The 18,236-nt window shown below is 36.4% G+C and overlaps 1 protein-coding gene across 2 annotated transcripts in view; it reads right to left on the bottom strand.

Moving 5' to 3' along the window:
* LOC103488640 (ABC transporter C family member 2-like) overlaps positions 1 to 17,984 on the bottom strand; it is a 52,888-nt gene extending 34,904 nt beyond the window's left edge. The window contains exons 1-10 of one of the 2 annotated variants that reach the window (XM_008447461.3): positions 17,460 to 17,984; positions 16,785 to 17,171; positions 16,341 to 16,519; positions 15,953 to 15,992; positions 14,689 to 14,845; positions 14,446 to 14,560; positions 14,286 to 14,366; positions 10,888 to 10,912; positions 9,971 to 10,027; positions 824 to 889 (exon numbers count right to left, since the gene is read on the bottom strand). In XM_008447461.3, coding sequence (XP_008445683.3) covers positions 824 to 889; positions 9,971 to 10,027; positions 10,888 to 10,912; positions 14,286 to 14,366; positions 14,446 to 14,560; positions 14,689 to 14,845; positions 15,953 to 15,992; positions 16,341 to 16,519; positions 16,785 to 17,117 — 1,053 coding nt within the window. In that variant the 5' untranslated portion in view covers positions 17,118 to 17,171; positions 17,460 to 17,984. Of the gene's footprint in view, positions 1 to 823; positions 890 to 9,970; positions 10,028 to 10,887; positions 10,913 to 14,285; positions 14,367 to 14,445; positions 14,561 to 14,688; positions 14,846 to 15,952; positions 15,993 to 16,340; positions 16,520 to 16,784; positions 17,172 to 17,397 lie in introns of both variants that reach the window. The other variant, XM_017044625.2, reaches the window with a different exon arrangement.
* Between the last annotated feature and the right edge of the window lie 252 nt (positions 17,985 to 18,236).

Raw genomic sequence — 18,236 nt, 5'->3', positions numbered from 1 at the left:
GATAAATGAAAAAAAAAAAAAGACATAAAGCCTTACAAACATCAGAATTATACAACAATGGGCAGACTCAGGACGTCAATAAGATAGTAGTTTTACAACATGCATAGTGAATGCATACATATATCTGAAAAACGAGATATACCATCTTTTGAAGTCATGATGTATCTGTTAATGAAATTATTAGAATTATGGTAAAAAATAAAATTGTTGCATTTTCTGTCCTTGAATCATGTACTTTTCTTATAGAAAAGAAAGATCTGTTAGGCCCCTATTATTCATACTTACAAACGCAGGAGTAAAAAAGGCATTGGTGATTGGTCAGGTGACAGCATAGCCAATAGGATAAATGAGAATATTCATGAGGGACCCACCTGGGGGAGTTGGAGTACTTAAGGAATGTTTTGGGATTGCTGAAGATTATGTCAAAATTTGGGAAAACGCTGTGGAATGCTTTTTGGGAGAAGAACCAGCCTTCTCAAATTTTCTGGGGAATCCTCTCTTTGCTTTCCTTTATTATCTGTTGTTTTGTTTGCTGTTATTATTTTCTCTGTTATTCAGTTAGCATTGTAAGGACTATACTTATTTCCATTTCTTTATATATTCACAGAGTATTGTCTCTGTTTTCTCTAGTCTTGTTGGGATTTTTTGAGTGGCAGGTAGAGGAGTCCTAACAAAATCCTCCAAGGAAAAAGTATTACAAATATAAATAATCATAATACTCAGCAAACATTGCAAAAATGTAAGAAAATCCAGCATAATTACGAATCTACTAATTGATATGAATAGATTTGAGGAAAAAATAAAACAAGAATTTGAGTCATACCACTCCAGCAAATATTGAGAAAGCATATATGTAACCAATCCCAGATGAATCTCCACGCTGCATGGACTGCAGGTATTCATATGAAACATGTGAGAATATACAGGGACACAATTCACTAGGAAAATGTGCTAATAAAAGGTGCTAACAAATCCAGGCTTTCATTGTCATAAATTTTTGTTTTTCATTTCTCTTTTGCATTTGTTTTGGGACAAGAAACAAACTTTTTAAAGAAAATTGGTAAAGTATAATTTCCTAAAACTAAAGGGAGAAAGTGAAACAAGAACCAACAATAAACAAGATATACAAACAACTCAAAAAACAATAGTAATGCACCATTTACTTCGAGAGAACGAGAATCAGGGAATGGGAATGAATTTCTATTCCTGTTCATGATGTTCATTGAAATGTTGGAATGAAATCAATTATTGGAATCCACTACTAAATCCTCATCGATCTCACTCTCACTCTCGTTCACAATCCTTTTGTGCATAGCACCACCTTTTAAATAACAGATATTGTCATATTTCACAAATGTCCATTATCAATAAATTGTACATCTTTAATTTTTCGTACATTTGTTTTTGGGACATTTTTCTATGACATAAAAACCCTTCGATTATGGCCTTATTTGTATTTTCTTTTTTTCTTTTTTTCTTTTTTTTTTTTTTTGAAAAGAAAATCAGCCTCTTTATTAATAATATTAAATCTCAATAGTACAAGAAGAGCAAATAAAGAAACCAAAAAATGTTGAGGCACACCCAGACATCTTAACTAGCTTGACACCTCGAGATTACAAACCAAGCTCTAAAACCAATATGATGGGATCCGGTAATACTGAATTGAAATAGAGCTTTATTTATGTATAGAAGTAAGAATTACATGACGATTGAATTGAGACAATTCGATGTGCTAGGGTTATCTCTCTTGTTATCCTATCTTCCAAGGATGAACAGAGCCTATCAACCTTCTCAAAACTACTAACTTTCCCTCCTAATAGCAGAGGCTATTTATACTTACTTCTACTAGGCTTATTATTAACTAACTAATAACAACTAATTAATAACGACTTCACTATTTACATCTCCTTTCACACGTGCGGTGCTCCTCTTCCCTCTTCTGCTATATTGTAGTATAATAGGAGGTCTATCACATAGTCAACAAATCGAAACATAAAGAAAAGAAAACTGCATAACCGTCAACAGAACAGTCAACGTAGAGTACAAAACTTGATATGAAGGCCTTTGGTTGTTAAAAATAAATTAAAAAGCCCCTTCAACTGTACTAGTTGTTGGTCGTAAATAATATTTAGTTGTAAAATTATCTACAATTTTATTTTATTTTATTCTCACTATAATCCTTTCCTTTTTTATGTAATGTGTCTATCTCCTATAACAAGGCTTTGTATCTAGGGTACGATAACATGATGATGTTATTAAAGATTTTAATTAATTATGGATTCTAACCAAATTATTAATTTTCAACAATCGAAAGGATATCTCTTTGTTCTTGGAAGACATATTTTAAGTGAAAAACATCATTTCCTTTAAAGGAAACGAGTCTCTCCATTAATCCAAAAAGGTGAGAAGTTATGGCTACACAAGTCTTCTTTCCTTGTAGTCACAAGGCCCGTACACATTGGTAATCCACCATGTCTTTTTACAGACTGGAACATTTGACCGACAAGGAGTACCTGCCTTTAATAGTTTCAACAACGATCACCTTACTCATATCCCACAGAGTCACAATTCCTCCCGAGAGACCAATTGAAGCCACAAAATCCTAGTCTATTTCCTTGGAACTCCAAAAGGGATTTTATGAAAGCAGCATCCAAAAAACTCCATCTTGGATTCCTGAATTAGGACCCTCTCTGATGAATTGTTTGCACTAAGTTCTTAAGGGCTAAACACTTAGACAGGTCCTTCAAGCCCCTAGTATTTCAAGATACCACCTTCATCTATAATTACACGGTTAGAAAGAGGGTTTGGGCATGATGAAAGCCCATGGATAGTTAACATTTACTGTCCTAATCTTTTATTTTTTTAATTGGCTCGTGTTGCCTATAAATTTCGCCCTATTATACCTTTATGATTATCAGAAAATAATAAGAAGCATATAGATTGTGGTTTTTCTCCCTGTATTAGGATTCGTAGTTCTTGTATTCTTTCTTTGTCTTTATTTTTCAATATGGTATCGGAGCAAAATATTGATGAAACCCTAGACGACTTAACATTTGATGGAACTCAAACGAGGGAGACAACCACCGGGATCAGCACTGTCGTCACCACTGCCGTTGATGCTCGAATCACTGCCGCCATGGAGAAGCTGTTCTGCCGCATAAAGAACCCACCGGCCAACCCTTTCCTTTAGCCACAGCACTATGACGGTCTTCTTCCTCCAACCGCAAGAAGTCCAGCAACCAACCCTTCTCTTCGACCGCAACTTCCACCCACCGCAAGAGGTCTGGCGACCAACCCTTCCCTTCAACCACAACTTTCCAGCCAGCTCCTTACGTCAGTCGCCCAGTCTACACGTCGCCGCTGCCTCAGCACGTGCCACTAATCAGTCACCTCCAGCCGCAGACCCATGTTCAATCGCCATCCATTGGTTCCGCTGTTTACATTCACTCAACATTTGAGGGTGGTGAGTCCTCAACACAATCAAATCCTCACGTATAGATTTCCTCTCCAAGAATAGCCTAGCAACAATTGGACATGCTTCAACAACAAATCGCGACAATTGAAACAACATTAGGAGCCACTTCTACTAGTTCTAGTCCCCACATTCATACAGTCCCACCAGTGTATTCTGAAAGTCTGGTGACATCATTCCCTTCTTTATCCTCGTTCTACATGTCTATTACAGTGGCATAGTCTACAGGATATTTTTTAGGAGAAAAGTTGAATGGCCAAAATTATTTTTCGTGGTCCCAATCTATCAAAATGATTCTTGAAGGGTGCCACAAGTTTGCCTTTCCGACAGGTGAGATAGCTCGTCCCCACCGGGAGACCCTCAAGAACAGTACTGGAAAGAGGAGGTTTATGATAGACCACCAATTATTTTACAATAAAGCAGGAGGAAAAAGGGAGAACTTACACGTGCAAAATAGAAGGGAAATGGAGGAGGAAGTGGAAACCACCTTGCTGGGGCCCACGGGAGGGAGTTAAAAGGAAAAGAAGGAAGGGAAGATGGGGTGGTTAATCAGTTTCTGGAAGTGGAGCGCTGTAGTTTCCTAGAGAGCAAGGAATGCAGAAAGTGTTCAGTTACTATAGTCTACAGCAAGTTATTTCCATTTTCGTGAAGTACTTTTCTGTTTTGATTTTTTATTTCGAACTTGGTTAATTTCTATATTAGTTCTTGTGTTGTTCTATGTTTTCAAGACTGTGTTAGTTCTGTTTTTCTGTAAAAGTTTGGCTGTTTAATGAAACAATAGAACACATTACTTGGTGTTCTATCAATTTATCTTATCCGATCCTCATTGATTAACAGTATGGAACCACAAACCAGCAAGCCCTAGTATATGCTGCAGCTGCTAAGGATATCTGGGACACGGCTCAGAAATTGTATTCCAAGTGTTAAAGTGCCTCTCGTTTATACACACTACAAAACCAGGTTCACGAGTGCAAAAAGGGGACAATGGATGTGACATCTTTTTTTAACAGACTCTCCCTTATCTGGCAGGAAATGGACGTATACAGAGAGATTGTTTGGAATTATCCCAACGATGGCATACTACTCCAAGATCGAAGAGGTTGACAGGATTTATATTTTCTTTGCTGGTCTCAACCCTAAGTTCGATATTGCCCATGGACGTACACTAGGCCAAAGACCTTTACCCTCCCTAATGGATGTTTGTTATAAGGTTCGCCTTAAAGAGGAACGTACCAGTGTCATGAGTAGTCTGATAGAACACTCGGAAGTATGTTCTTATATATTCATAAAACACCTAAACTTTTACAAGGTAACAGCAATAAACAGTCTAAACACAATGCAAACAGAATCTTGACACAGAAAAAATTACAAAAGCAGTACAATCCACAAACCAAAATAGAAGTTCAACAATACAGAAAGTAAATCTAGTGAACCACAAAGTTAGCTTAACACATCTGCTTTCCCTGCTCTCCAGGAAACTAGCAACCCACCTTTCCGGAACAAAATAACCACCCCTCTTCACTTCCTCCTATCCTTTTAACGCACTCCTCATGTAACTAATTGTGGTCCCCACCAAGGTGGTTTCCACTTCCTCCACTTTTGTCCTTTTGCACGCATGCCACTTCATTTTTCTTCCTTCTGATGTATTGTATTATAATCGATGATCTATCATTACTCTCCCTCTCCAAAGACACAAAAACTGCTACGCAAAATCATCACAATTCTCCCATGTAGCCTCATAAGGTGGCAATCCTTCCCAACTAATAAGCGCTTTCCAATCTTTTGTTGATTTATTCTTCCATTAACCAAAAATATCCGCTGGTTTGGCCACCCACTCCACATTTTCAGTCAAGAACGGAGCTAGTTGATGTACATCAACATGATTTCCAATTACTTTCTTGAGCTGGGACACATGAAATATAGGATGAATTTGATGAAACTCCCTTTTTGGTATATAAATTTCACTTTATTATTCTCAATTGCAGATTACAATATTCCTCTCTGTTGATCTTCTCTCTAGATTCAACAGCCAGCTTTTACATGAATTTTTCTGATGCCTCTCTCCATTAATCTTCCCTTATTTATAGTAGTTCCTCACTAACTAATTTCAGTTATAACTACTAACCATCTAACTTCCTAATATATCACATGTGTAAAGAATGTGATTTAATGTGATTTATTTTTTCTTTTACATACAAACTTAATAGGGGGATATCTAACAATCATCACTGCAGGTTGGCAGTTCTAGTTTATAGGCAACTAGTCCCACCTTGAAGGTCCCAAGGAACTTGGGTGACAGCTTCTTATTTCTTCTCTTTCTCACTGATACTTGCCTACATTGTCTGAGTTTTAGAAATATCATTCTCCCTCTTGAAATTCGACATGCCTATCTTTTTTTATCAGCGTATTTTTTCATTTTATCTTGTGCTACCCTGAGATTCTCCTTTAATGCCCCCAAAATCACATCTCTCTCTTGCAATTGTTGATCCAACGTTGAGTTTGGCGTCTCCATATCTCCATAATAAATAAGTGGTGGTGGAAGCCGGCCAAAAATTGCTTGGAAGGGTGTTATGCCAATTGATCTTTGGTACGTCGTATTGTACCAATACTTAGCCCAGTGTAGGCAACACATCCATTCTTTCGGCCTCTCTCCACAGAAACATCACAAATAAGCTTCCACTCCTCTGTTGACCACCTCCATTTATCCATCCGATTAAAGATGATAAGCAATGCTTCTACTCAATTTAGTTCTCGATAGCCTAAACATCTCTTGCCAAATATGGCTCAAAAAGATTTTGTCACGGTTAGACACAATGGACTTAGGACAACCGTGTAACTTAACTATCTCTTTAACAAAAACCTTAGCAACAGTTTTACAGGGTAAAGGTGTTTCAAAGCTATAAAATGTCCAAATTTACTCAACCTATCTACAACAAGTATTACCTCATGTCCTTCGGATTTAAGGAGGCCATCAATGAAGTCCATGGATATCTCACTCCAAACAGCATCCGGTATTTCCTGGGGCATGAGTAATCCAGCAGGTGATAAAGCCAGTACTTTGTTGACAGAACAAACATTCCTCACAGTACTTTTGCACATCATCTTCCATCTCTTCCCAATACAGCTTACCAGTTAATCTTTTATAAGTCCTCTATTACCCCGAGTGGCCTCCAAAGACTGAGTCATGATAAGTATGAAGAATCATAGGCAATAAGGCTGAATTCTTTGATATCATCAGCTGTCCCTTATACCTCGATGCATAGTAAATTCAGAAATTGCTTCACCCCTCTCTAACTTGGCTATGATTTCCTTTAATTTCACATCTGATTTCCTTCAATTTCACATCCTCTTACACTTCTGTTTAAAGGGCTGATATGTCACAGTAAGGCTGGAGTAGTGAGATGATTGAGGTGTACCATTGGAGGGACCCACGACAATGCGTCTGCTGCTTTGTTTTCAAGGCCCGATTTGTAGACTACATAAAATTGTACCCTAGTAATTTGGCAACCCACCTCTGATGTTGAGGTTGAATAACCCTCTACTCTAATAAAAACTTCAATAAGTGTTGGTCTGTTTTAACCACAAACCTCCTTCCCAAAAGGTATGGCCTCCATTGTTGTACAACTAATACCACTGCCATTAGTTCCCGTTGATAGACTGACTTGGCTCTATCCCTCATGGTCAAAGTTTGACCGAAATAAGCAATTGGCCAATTATTCTGAGTAAGTACAGCACCTATTCCATATCTTTATGCATCAGTCTCTATTTCAAAAGGCAATGTAAAATCTGGCAGTGCTAAAATTGATAGAGCCATCATGGCCATCTTCAACTTTTGAAAGGCCTCATGTGCTTCCACTGTCCATATACAAGCTCCTTTCTTCAACAATTGAGTAAAAGGTGCAGCCACACTCCTAAAATTCATAACAAATCTTCCATAATATCCCATCAATCCTAGGAATCCTTGAACATCACGAACATTGGTTGGCACTAGCCATTCTTTGATGGATTGGATTTTCTCAAGGTCTACCTCCACTCCTTTGCCCAATATTATATGACTAACCTTACACAATGTGTTGCATGTGCCCCGAATTTCCTATAATCTTCTATCTATAAATATGATTAAGTGGATTGAACTGCAAAGCAACCTTCTTACCTCATTTTGTTTCTTTTCACGACTTGACCTCATAGAGAATGATTGTCACTGTCCGACACAGTAGGGGACTTAACCTGCTTGATGATGATGCCTCCTCTAGTAACAGTTCTAAGAATATTCTTTTATCTTTACTATTTTCAAAAAAGATGTATGTTACGAAATTTTCGTTTAAGCCAACCCAACATTTAATATAAAGCATTTATTTCCTCATCTGTTCTCTAAGGTTGATGTTTCTTGTTTAGCTTGTGAGGTATCAGTTAGGGCCAAATAGCATCGAGTCTCCTTTCCCTCACAACCATACAAGTCAACCCAACCTTTCACTCTTGTTCATTGTGATGTTGGAGACCATCCAAGGTCACTACCTCCTCTAGAAAACGGTAGCTTGTGACCTTTATTGAAATCATACTCTTCTTACTTGGGTTTTCCTTATCTTTGAAAATTCGACGTCACTTCTACATTCCAGGACTTCTATCACACCGTAGAAACGCAATTCAATACCAAGATTGCAATCCTACATAGTGATAATGGTCGTGAGTTTCAAAACCCTTTTAATGAGGTTTTATCATTTAAAGGATTTGTTAACAAACGTTCTTGTGCTTACACCCCTAACAGAATGGGGTTGCTGAGTGAAAAAATTGTCATCTTTTAGAAGTTGCTCATTCCTTTATGTTGTTTTCTTCCCTTCCTTCCTATCTATGAGGCAATGTTGTTCTTAATGCAGCTCATCATATGCAGAAGGGAGTTTGGAAACAAACTTCACTCTGTTGTTTTGCCTCCAATCATTTGTGTCCCGAAAGGAGAACAACTGTGGTGTTTAGGCGTCGTAAGGTTGCTCGCCTGAAATAAAGTGGTAAATGTGAAGCTTATAACTAAGGAAGTCTAGATATATATCGCTTGATTTATCTTTACCATTTGTGTCCTGAAAGGAGAACAAATATGGTGTTTAGGCGCCGAGAGGTTACTCGCCTTAAATATAAGAAGATCAAATGATCTATATCGCATTAAGCCGTATCTCGCATTTAAATCGTCTATGATGCAAAAACTTCCCTTCATCTTAATGCAAGTTAGTTCACTTTCCATAATCATCCCATTCCATTCCCCTCTACAGAATCCTCTATGTAAATAATTAGATTAGCATATTTCTATATTTATACTGTACAAAATTTATACCGCCTGGAATTAAAAGTAGACGTTATAACTAAATTTAGTAGAACTTCCCTATGTTCGACCGTAGCTTGCCTAGAAAACCTCTCGCTTTGTTTACTCTTGGACAAGCGTGAGGAGAATTTATACTAAACGTTGATCATATGCATTTAGCAACGCATAGGTAGAACATACATCTTTTATCGCATAACCCTAACCTAGACGCTTTTAGTCGCATTATTAGAACTTCTCATGATACATCCATAAACAAATTCTGGATAAAGATAAAAGACAAAGACCAATAACAAGCACTTATTACCAAAGGATTGTACTTTTGTATTTTTGCCTTTACATCACTATAATATGTTCTAAAGGCAGTATGGTAACCTTCTTCCACATGCCAATTCAAAGTTTTGTTTGGATATGATGAAGGCGCTAAGAGAGTGTCAACCTAGTTGAGATGTTTATCTGTTGATCCTAAAAACTTTTTTGCTCATTGTATAAACCTTTTGTACTATAAGTTTTTGTCTCATTTTTTTATTAATAAAAGAGAATTGTTTCCCTTTCAAGAAAAAAAGAAGGCTTTGTATCTAACAATAGCCAAGGAATACAAAAAATTATATTCCATTCGATTCTAGACTAGTAATTAAGCATTATAGTGTAGTCTTTTAAATTTTAAATAACTTTGTCAACAAGTTACAAATTTTTAAAATTTTGTGCATCATTATGGGTTCTTGTTTTTCTTTGTTTTTTCCATTAAGAAATCAAAAATTTTCATTGATATAATGAAAAGAAACTAATTTTCAATGATAAAACTACTCTTCAAAAGGGAGAATAAAATACCAAAACATAGACAATTGATACTGAAGTTTTTGGATGAATGACCAGTACATTTCCAAGATTTGAACTATATATGCCCCCCCCCCCCCCCCAATAAATATTTGCAACGTAAAAGTGCTTCAAAATTGGAAATTTTAGTTTATCGTTATGGCTATTTATAACATTTGAATTAAATATAATATTATAATATTTGTCATTAATGCACAGTTTTTTGTCTTTGACCGTTTCCTTATTTTACCATTTCTTTTTGTTTTCTTCGCTTCATATTGTTGGCGTAACTGTGTCACCAATGATCAACCTTCATTGTAGTGATGAAACACCAAGAAGAGTAAAAAGAAAAAATAAAAGAAAGAAAAACAAACCTCGAGAAGTTTATTCAAGATGACAGGTCCAACAAACTGAGACACATCATTGCCAATCTGCAAGTCCCACAACATGTTAGTGAAATTTGGGGGCAAAGACAAAATAAAAAATTAAATGAACATGAAACGGTTGCAATTTCAAATGGAATGGCCTCTTTAATTAGAAAGAACATTTGCTGTTAATTGTATTTTTCTTCTCTTTCTTTCCCCGTTTACACAACTGCCCACTTAACCAACAAGCTACGAAACATTTTTGGTCATTTGCTGTTAATTTAAAAAGTCTTTTTTATTGTTAACTGTTGAAGTGCGAATGGTTGAAGTGTTAAACAAAGTCCGGTGCACGCACTTTTTTGTAATCAAATCAGGATGGTTTTGGGAGTGCTTTGTCTGGCCACCATACAGAAGTAGAAAGATGTTACATGTATCTGTTGGCGTTGAAAAGGTTGGTTCATTTCTTGGAACCTGATACAAGATATTCTTTTAGAAGATTAGAAAAATCAGCACTTCCTACATTTTGTTTAGTCGTTTTGATTTTGGATCTTGGGAGGAGATGATGAGGGCGTTAAGGGAGTGTCAACCTAGTTGAGATGTTCGGGTGCGTGTATTGACAAAAGCAGCAGAGGGTTAGAAACATAAACTACGGGTAGACACGTCATTTCAAACTACACTATAAAGGAAAAATAAAAGCCTTCCAATTGAGGTTGATCTCTTGGATGGAGAAATCTTCAACGAGCTGGGGAGGGCACACCACATGGACGCATTAAGCCATGCTGATTCCAGATGGATCGGCCAAGGGGAAGCTTTATCGTGAACTTTTTTGGTACTTTTCTATACTGAAGTTTCAACGAATACATTAAATACATTCCTAATATATTTCTCTAATTGTGCTAGATGTATCAAGTGATAGATCACAATACCTTCCAAAGCCCACCCAACCAAAACCTACAAATGGAGATGAGAGAAGAAAATTAATGATGGACAATACAGAGATTGAGTAACAAAAGAAGCAGTATTCCTTCATATACTAAATTTAAGTAAAACACATTCAATTCATGTTCAGTACTTTGCCTATTTCAGTTTTAGTCAAATTCTAAAAGATGTCTGTGATGTAAATCCCAACCTCCCAGAAGGAAATTTGAGGGCCAGTATTTGATTTTGCAACTGTACGAGCAAAAGAATATAATTACCTTTGGTTTATTTTTTAAGACAGCTAGAATGTAATTTATTAAGTGTATTTAAATTGTGATTTTATAAAGTAACTCACTCCCATAGAATTCTGATAGAACACCAATAAGATGTGTTCTTATTCAATTGATATAGACCTCACTATTACAGTGAGGAATTAATGAATATCAATTATGAGATGAAAATACCGAAATTAACTAAGAACAAGTAAAATACTACCCTCTCTGCCTATCCTCTCTCTCAAGGAAGAGTGCAGAAAAACTGCCCACAAAATTGATCTCCCTTTATAGGAAGTCCGAGATACATTATAGGGATACTTTCAATCTTGCAATTCAGTCTTGAGGCAAATGGCAGATTTCTCCCAATTGATTTTTTACCCTGAACACCATTTGAATAATTACAATATCTTCTGCAAAATTTTCCAGCATTGCCTCTTCAGACTTAGAGAATATTGAAGTGTTGTCCGCAAATTGAAGGAGAGGAACATGAACCTTATCCTTACTACAAAATTCACCCTCTTGGTTGACTGTTGATGAAGATCGAGTATGTTGGATTTTTCACACATCCCATAATCCAAGAGATCCAATGAGGATCAAAGATTTTTTCTTCAACACTTTCTCCTAGAAGACCCAGTCCAATCTATCAGAGGCTTTTCAATATTTAATTTAAGAATCCAACCATGCTTCTTTTTAGCTCTGAAGTAATCTGCTACTTCATTTGCAATGAGAATAAAGTTCAAAATTAGTCGGACTTCCAGGAAAGCACTCTGTAGGAGCAATTGGCATGACCTTCTTTAGCCTTTCTACTAGTACCTTTGCAATCAGCTTGTACACCAGAGTGGTGAGACTGATAAGTCTAAAAATTGACTGAACCTCTTCTTCTGTGGCACAATAGGTTTAGAAAAATTGCTGAGAAGCAATTCTTTTTTCACAATGTTAGGAACTTCTAATTGTTCAAAGTGACAACTGAAGTCATATACAACCTAACACTTTGTGACCAACGAAGTCGGATCGTGGTTATTTAGATAGTGGGGCTATTGGAATGGATACGATTGACGACTTTAACCATAGGTGACTTAGTATCTGACATGGCTGAAGCAACAAAGTTCAGAAAACAGACAGAACAGATCTGAAAAAAATGAACCAAACTCATCATTGGGCAGCGAACGATGGCGAAATCAGTGACAGAGGTCTCAGACAAGGGCAACCAACGAATACAAAAGAGAAACCACAATGAAACCACCAACTTACAGCAGAAAACGCAAGAAAAACCGACTGCCAGTGATGTCCAACAAGCTGTGGCAGCTGTGGCGATCAGTTGGAGTAGAGTGACCAGTGGAGACGACCCTCGAGGTGACTGATGTATGCAATAGTGGGGGCTGTAAGGGACTTAGAGATTTTAAGTTTGTCAAAAAGTTAGGATTTTTAGGGTTTTCAAAAAACTTGCTCTAATACCATGCCAAAATAATATATTTCTTTTATATTTCACAAAGAGAGAAGAGTTTTCTTAAATAGAAGAACTCATTACAAAGAAGGAACAAATGATTTTGGCAAATATAATACAACCAATACAATAAAATATAACACAAAAACAACAAGAACCGAGTCTCTTTTATTAATTGAAAATGAGACCAAAACTCATAGAACAAGAGAATTATACAATGAGCAAAAGAACCTAGGGACCAGGAAGCACACCCTGACATCTCAACTAGGTTGACACCCTTAGTGCCCTAATCATATCCTAACAAAATAAGATGGACATAGCTAATATATCTAGCAAACTTCATAACGATCTAGCCATCCGATAGATTTGTCATGAAATACTCTTTGATTTCTTTCAAACCATAATTCTACTGGTCTTTAACCCTGTTCCACCAGATTATCCACAAGGTCTTACTAAGATAAGGATCTCCTAAAAGTTGTCTTAATGACAGCTTTATTTGCAAACAAAGGATTAATGCTGATTTTGACTTAAAATAAATCTTCCAAGAAGATAGAAATATTCTTACATTCATCAAAAGCAAATAATCTTGTTAGAACCCATAAATCATTGAAGTCTTCCTGAAGAATGTCATCACATTTTCAGACCCAATATTGTAGCACACTATGTTAAACGGATTGGAAGTCAAAGAGTTGAACTTGACAGGCATTTTGGTCGCTTTAGCATGCCCTGTTTTTAAGGATCAAAACAGAGGAGGAATCAGCTCCATAGTGCTTTACTTTGTCCGCGTAACCCAAACCTGGTAGAGAGGTGGCAACTAGAATCCAAATTGTATGGTAGAATGCCATGACTTCATTAAGAAACTTCTTAACATGTTCAAGAACGACAACCATCCTTGTTTTGCAACTCCAGAGAAAACATGAACAAACGAATGAATTCCTAAGGCATGTCAAACAACACACCTTAGTATCGAACCAGATGAAGTTCGAAACTTGGTCAGTCTTGAGGCTCCATTTCCATCATTGCCATTTTTTAGAAAGAACTTTCATTCTGGCTCTTGGACAAGATCTGATAGGGAATCAATAAACCATTTCAGTTGATGCTTAGTTACACGGGGGATTTTGCGAAAGTCTACGCCATCAATATGAAATAGCCCCTTTTCGAACCATATGCAGTAGAAAGAATCGACAACTTCCAAGCTCTCCACTTCCATTTCTAGCTCGGATGAAATCCTCGGACAAATTGCCGATGAATCATCTTGACCGGAGAGAAGAGGGAGGGGAGAGAGAATAGAGAGAACTTACATCCAAATGGTGTGTGATGCAAGTTCACTAGATTTCTATCCCTTCAATTAATGCAATTTTCTCTAAAGCTTGAAAAGAAGATAATCGTCATACTGCTATTCTCCTTTGTTTTTTTATTTCTTTTGGTATTGTGTATTTTTTAGCTTTGATCTCTTTTCATTTTATCAATGAAATTCCTTTAAAAGAAAATACATAAAATAGAAAAAGGACCTCTAGTTATGCAAAATGTGATTCAGAATGAGGAAACTCCTTATCCGAACAGAATAAGATAGTAACATTAATGACTAACAAAATGAGGTTTCCGTTCATAAATATGTAGTAAATTAGTAGTTTATTCAAATATCAATCATTCAATGAAAACTATATCTCACTTGTCTACTACTCACCTCCCTCCGAGGCTACTGTTTAATGCTCTAAGAAGCCATGGTTTGGATTTATGAGACTCTTCCACCCAAATTTTCTGGAAGCTAGATAAGACAATAAATAAGATCCAACAATAATGTGAAAAAATCAGATAATAATATAGAGTGAGTGAGATGACCAGACTTATCGTATAATGTTTCAGTTCGATCCCACATATCCAATTTCCAAAAATCCTTCTCCGTGAGTGGCCTTTTGTATCCTAGCTTCATTATGTGATCCATCCATGCAAAAGTAATTTCTAGTAAAAAGTAACAACAATTAAAAACACAATCACATAGCAATCTCCATCATAAAATAGCAATCTATATCCTAAATATTTCTCCACATAAAGGCAACAATGCTGGATTTTATAAAACAAATACTTACTTGAAAATAAACTCACATGCCGCTCAGGACATATATCTTCTCCGTCAGGGAGTTTTTCATACTCAGCAACATCAACAGATTCACTACTTAGGGGAGTATGACCAGGATAAGGATCCAAGCTAGGCACATATGGGAGCAAGAGAACACCAAATAAAGCCTACACCAAGAAAATAGTCCCAGAATAAGTTAGCAAGGTCGAAGAAGATGAAATCCAACTAAACACTAATAGGTTGTTTAGTTTGTTGATTTTATTGTATGAAATCCAACTAAACGTTATACTCGGTGCTGTGAAAGTCTACAGCCCAAGGAGGGTTAACATTCTTGTTCAGATCATGATCAGTCATCTTAAGGTATCCTCTATGATGCAGCATAAACTTCCTAATAGCTGTCTTTCTCCTTCGTTTGCCTTTTATGTCATTGGAATGGAGAAGATCCTTTACATCTTTTCTTCTTCTGTTTGTACGCAGCACAATGTTGCGAGAAGCTGTTCTCTTTCTTTAATCTTTCTTAGGTGGTTGGTGCTGACCTCCAAGGAAATATCCACAACTTTTATTTCGGGTGCACTTCAAAAAAATCCCTCAATCACTTTGGATACATGCAGCAAAAGTCGCTGTTGGCAAAATTATGGTTTGAGAGAAATCAAAGGGTTTTTCATGATAAATTCTTTGATAGGTTGGATCACTTTGAAGTTGCCCAAAAGAATGCCTCCTCATCGTATTCCTTCTTCAAGCCTTTGGAAAGCTCCAGGATTCAAGAAATCTACTCAAGTTTGAGAGCTTTTAACTTCCCATCTTAATTTCTGTCTTGAGATTAAATCTCTTATTGCACTTTTGGATTAGGCCTTCTGTATGCTTTTTGTTGAATCCTTAGTTGGGCTAGTGACCAATAGTCTTTTGCTCCTCTATAATGGCTGAATTTATAAGCCTTGACCGATTTTTTAATGTTACGTTTTATGGATATATTGAGGGCGCTTAAGGGAGTGTCAACCTAGTTGAGATGTTTGATTGCGCCTGCTGATCCTAGTTATGCTTTACGCTTTACTCTCCTTGTATAACTCTCATGTACTTAGAGTATTAGTCTCTTTCATTCTACATATATATGAATAGACTTGTTTCCTTTTCAAGAAAAATGAATGAATATAAGGAATACAAAAAATTCTCAAAGTACTGGTTGCTCATGCATAATTATAAAACTCATATGGTAACACCTATTCAGTACAAAATAATGCAAAATTGCATATTGCATAAGCAGAAAACAAACCAACCTGGAAGAAAACTTCACTGATGTACAAATATAGGACAGATCTGAAATGACAAAATTTAAACAGTGAATTTATGTTACAACTAAATGTATGCTCAAGAAACTGAACAGCTTTTTTTTTCTTTTCTCACAAAAGACAAATTGAGATTTTTCCATCATATTTCACAGATGCCTAAGATGTACAATCAGTTGAATTTCCAATTAACATCTTAATATCTTTTATGCAAATCTAAGTTCTTGGCACATTTCCAAAAGACAATGGATTTTTTACATGAAAAATTCTAGTGAAAAGGAAGAACAGCAGGAACAAAACAGTAAAATGTTATCCAGATTCCATAGATGATTTAAAGAATAAAACTGAACTTATAACTTTAACAAACATTAAGAAATACCTCTTGTAGAAATCCTTCGCCGAAAGAATTAGGTTGAGCATTACAATATCTGCTACTAATATATAAACAACGCCAAATCTCACGATCCATCGAAACTCATAAACATAAACTTTGGTTTCTACAACAAGCATTAGAACCATTGAGCACCAAGCTAGAGTCTGAACCATCAGGGCAACCACCTGAAACAAAAGGACATAAGACTTAATACTAATGAACTCAGTTAAGAAAACATAAGACCTGTATTTGAAAGAAAATTTTGGTACAAAGTTAAGTAATATTAAGTCAGAAACAACCGACCAAATAAACTTAAAATTTTTCATTTAACTAAATTGGGAAGTACAAGGTCAAAACATATCTTTTATTACGCTTGCAATATGTGTGAGTAATTTGCAGTAAAGAAACAAAAGATCAACAATTATTCTAAGTAGTTTAAGGAACCTATACCTCGAATGGAGCAAGTGCAGTTTGCCCATCTAAATTCAATACTGAAATTCCGATGATCAATTTGAGTAAAGGCTCGAATGCACAGCAAGTAGCCAATAAACTCAACACATAGTTGTATGTCCCTGACTTCAAACAGAACCTCTGTACTTTAAAATCCTTATTGATCAACCATATTCTGTAGATGCACAAACCCAGTACAACTAGGTGAGAAATAACAACCACTAGAGAGTCAATGGCACATGGTGTGTAAGCGCCAAAAGCATTATCCACTGCATTCGTCCACACACCACCAACAACCGGACGACAATACCAAAAAAACGGCTTAAAAGCCATTCTTGCTCTACTTTTTACTTTCTTGCTGCGTAGTCCGCTTCAACAAAGACGAACCTAAACATGGGTAATCAATCAGCACGAACATTCTAAAACAACCCTTTGATTATCCAAAATCAATTTAACATTTTTAACTTCGCAATTTGCATGCCACCAAAACTAATTTTAACCTGAAGGACGAAAAGCATGTTTCTCATTTTAAACATTACAAATTAACAATTTCAAAATCACCAAAACAAGCCGGAAGTCCTGTAAGAGATGAAAATACAAAAAGTCCACTCACCTTAAACGGAAAACTAAAAGTCATTTCTTGAAACACCAAAAGAAGCAAAAAATTTCAATCACCTCAAACGAAGAACTAAAATTCCTCGTCGTAGTTCTAACGAGCAGGTAAACGAACTTCTTAATCGTTTTCTGGGCCTAAGATCGGAAACAATTTTCAAAACAGGAACACTAACAACATAGTCTTCTTCTGAGAACGCATTTTTGGTATTTTAGCTGGATTCTAACTCTAGGAACTTGAAACACAATGATTCCGTTTATGAATCTGGTCACATTCTAAAAAATCATCTTAGGGTTCGAAGCTTTGGGATCCATTTTCGTGTTCCTCAAGCTTCCCCCTAATTAGCTCCTCTTTTTAACATTCTAGACACTATCAAGTGGAAAAGCCGAGTGGAATTTTGAGTTCATGGCGACGGATTTGGCGAGGTAAGTGGGAAGAGAATCGTTTTCAAATACTTCTCATCTCATCCTCAAAAATGAGGATAGTGGGTATTTGGCGGGCAAGAGAGGACTGTGTCAATGGCTGAGGTTAGATCGAAATTGCCCAGAAATCTCCAAAAAGAACAAAACAAAACAAAATTATAATTTATACTTATAGAAAACAGTAGACCTCTTATCTCTCCAAATGAGAGAATACATGTTATCAAGCATGGGGATAGTTCTATTGGGAAATTGCCAAAAATGGGAAAGACTAGTAACATGCATATGAGTCAGAGTATCTATAACAATTCTAATCACTACCAGAAGTCGAGTTTTTCCCGACGTCCAAAAAGACGTCGGCATAAAAGACATCAGGAATAAGAGGTTCTCCCGATGCATACAGTAAGACGTCGGGAATAA

The sequence above is a fragment of the Cucumis melo genome, chromosome 3, assembly GCF_025177605.1.
Source record: "Cucumis melo cultivar AY chromosome 3, USDA_Cmelo_AY_1.0, whole genome shotgun sequence".
Lineage (NCBI taxonomy): Eukaryota > Viridiplantae > Streptophyta > Magnoliopsida > Cucurbitales > Cucurbitaceae > Cucumis > Cucumis melo.
The sequence above is the reverse complement of the archived record's forward strand: the minus strand, read 5'-3'. Positions and strand labels throughout refer to the sequence as shown.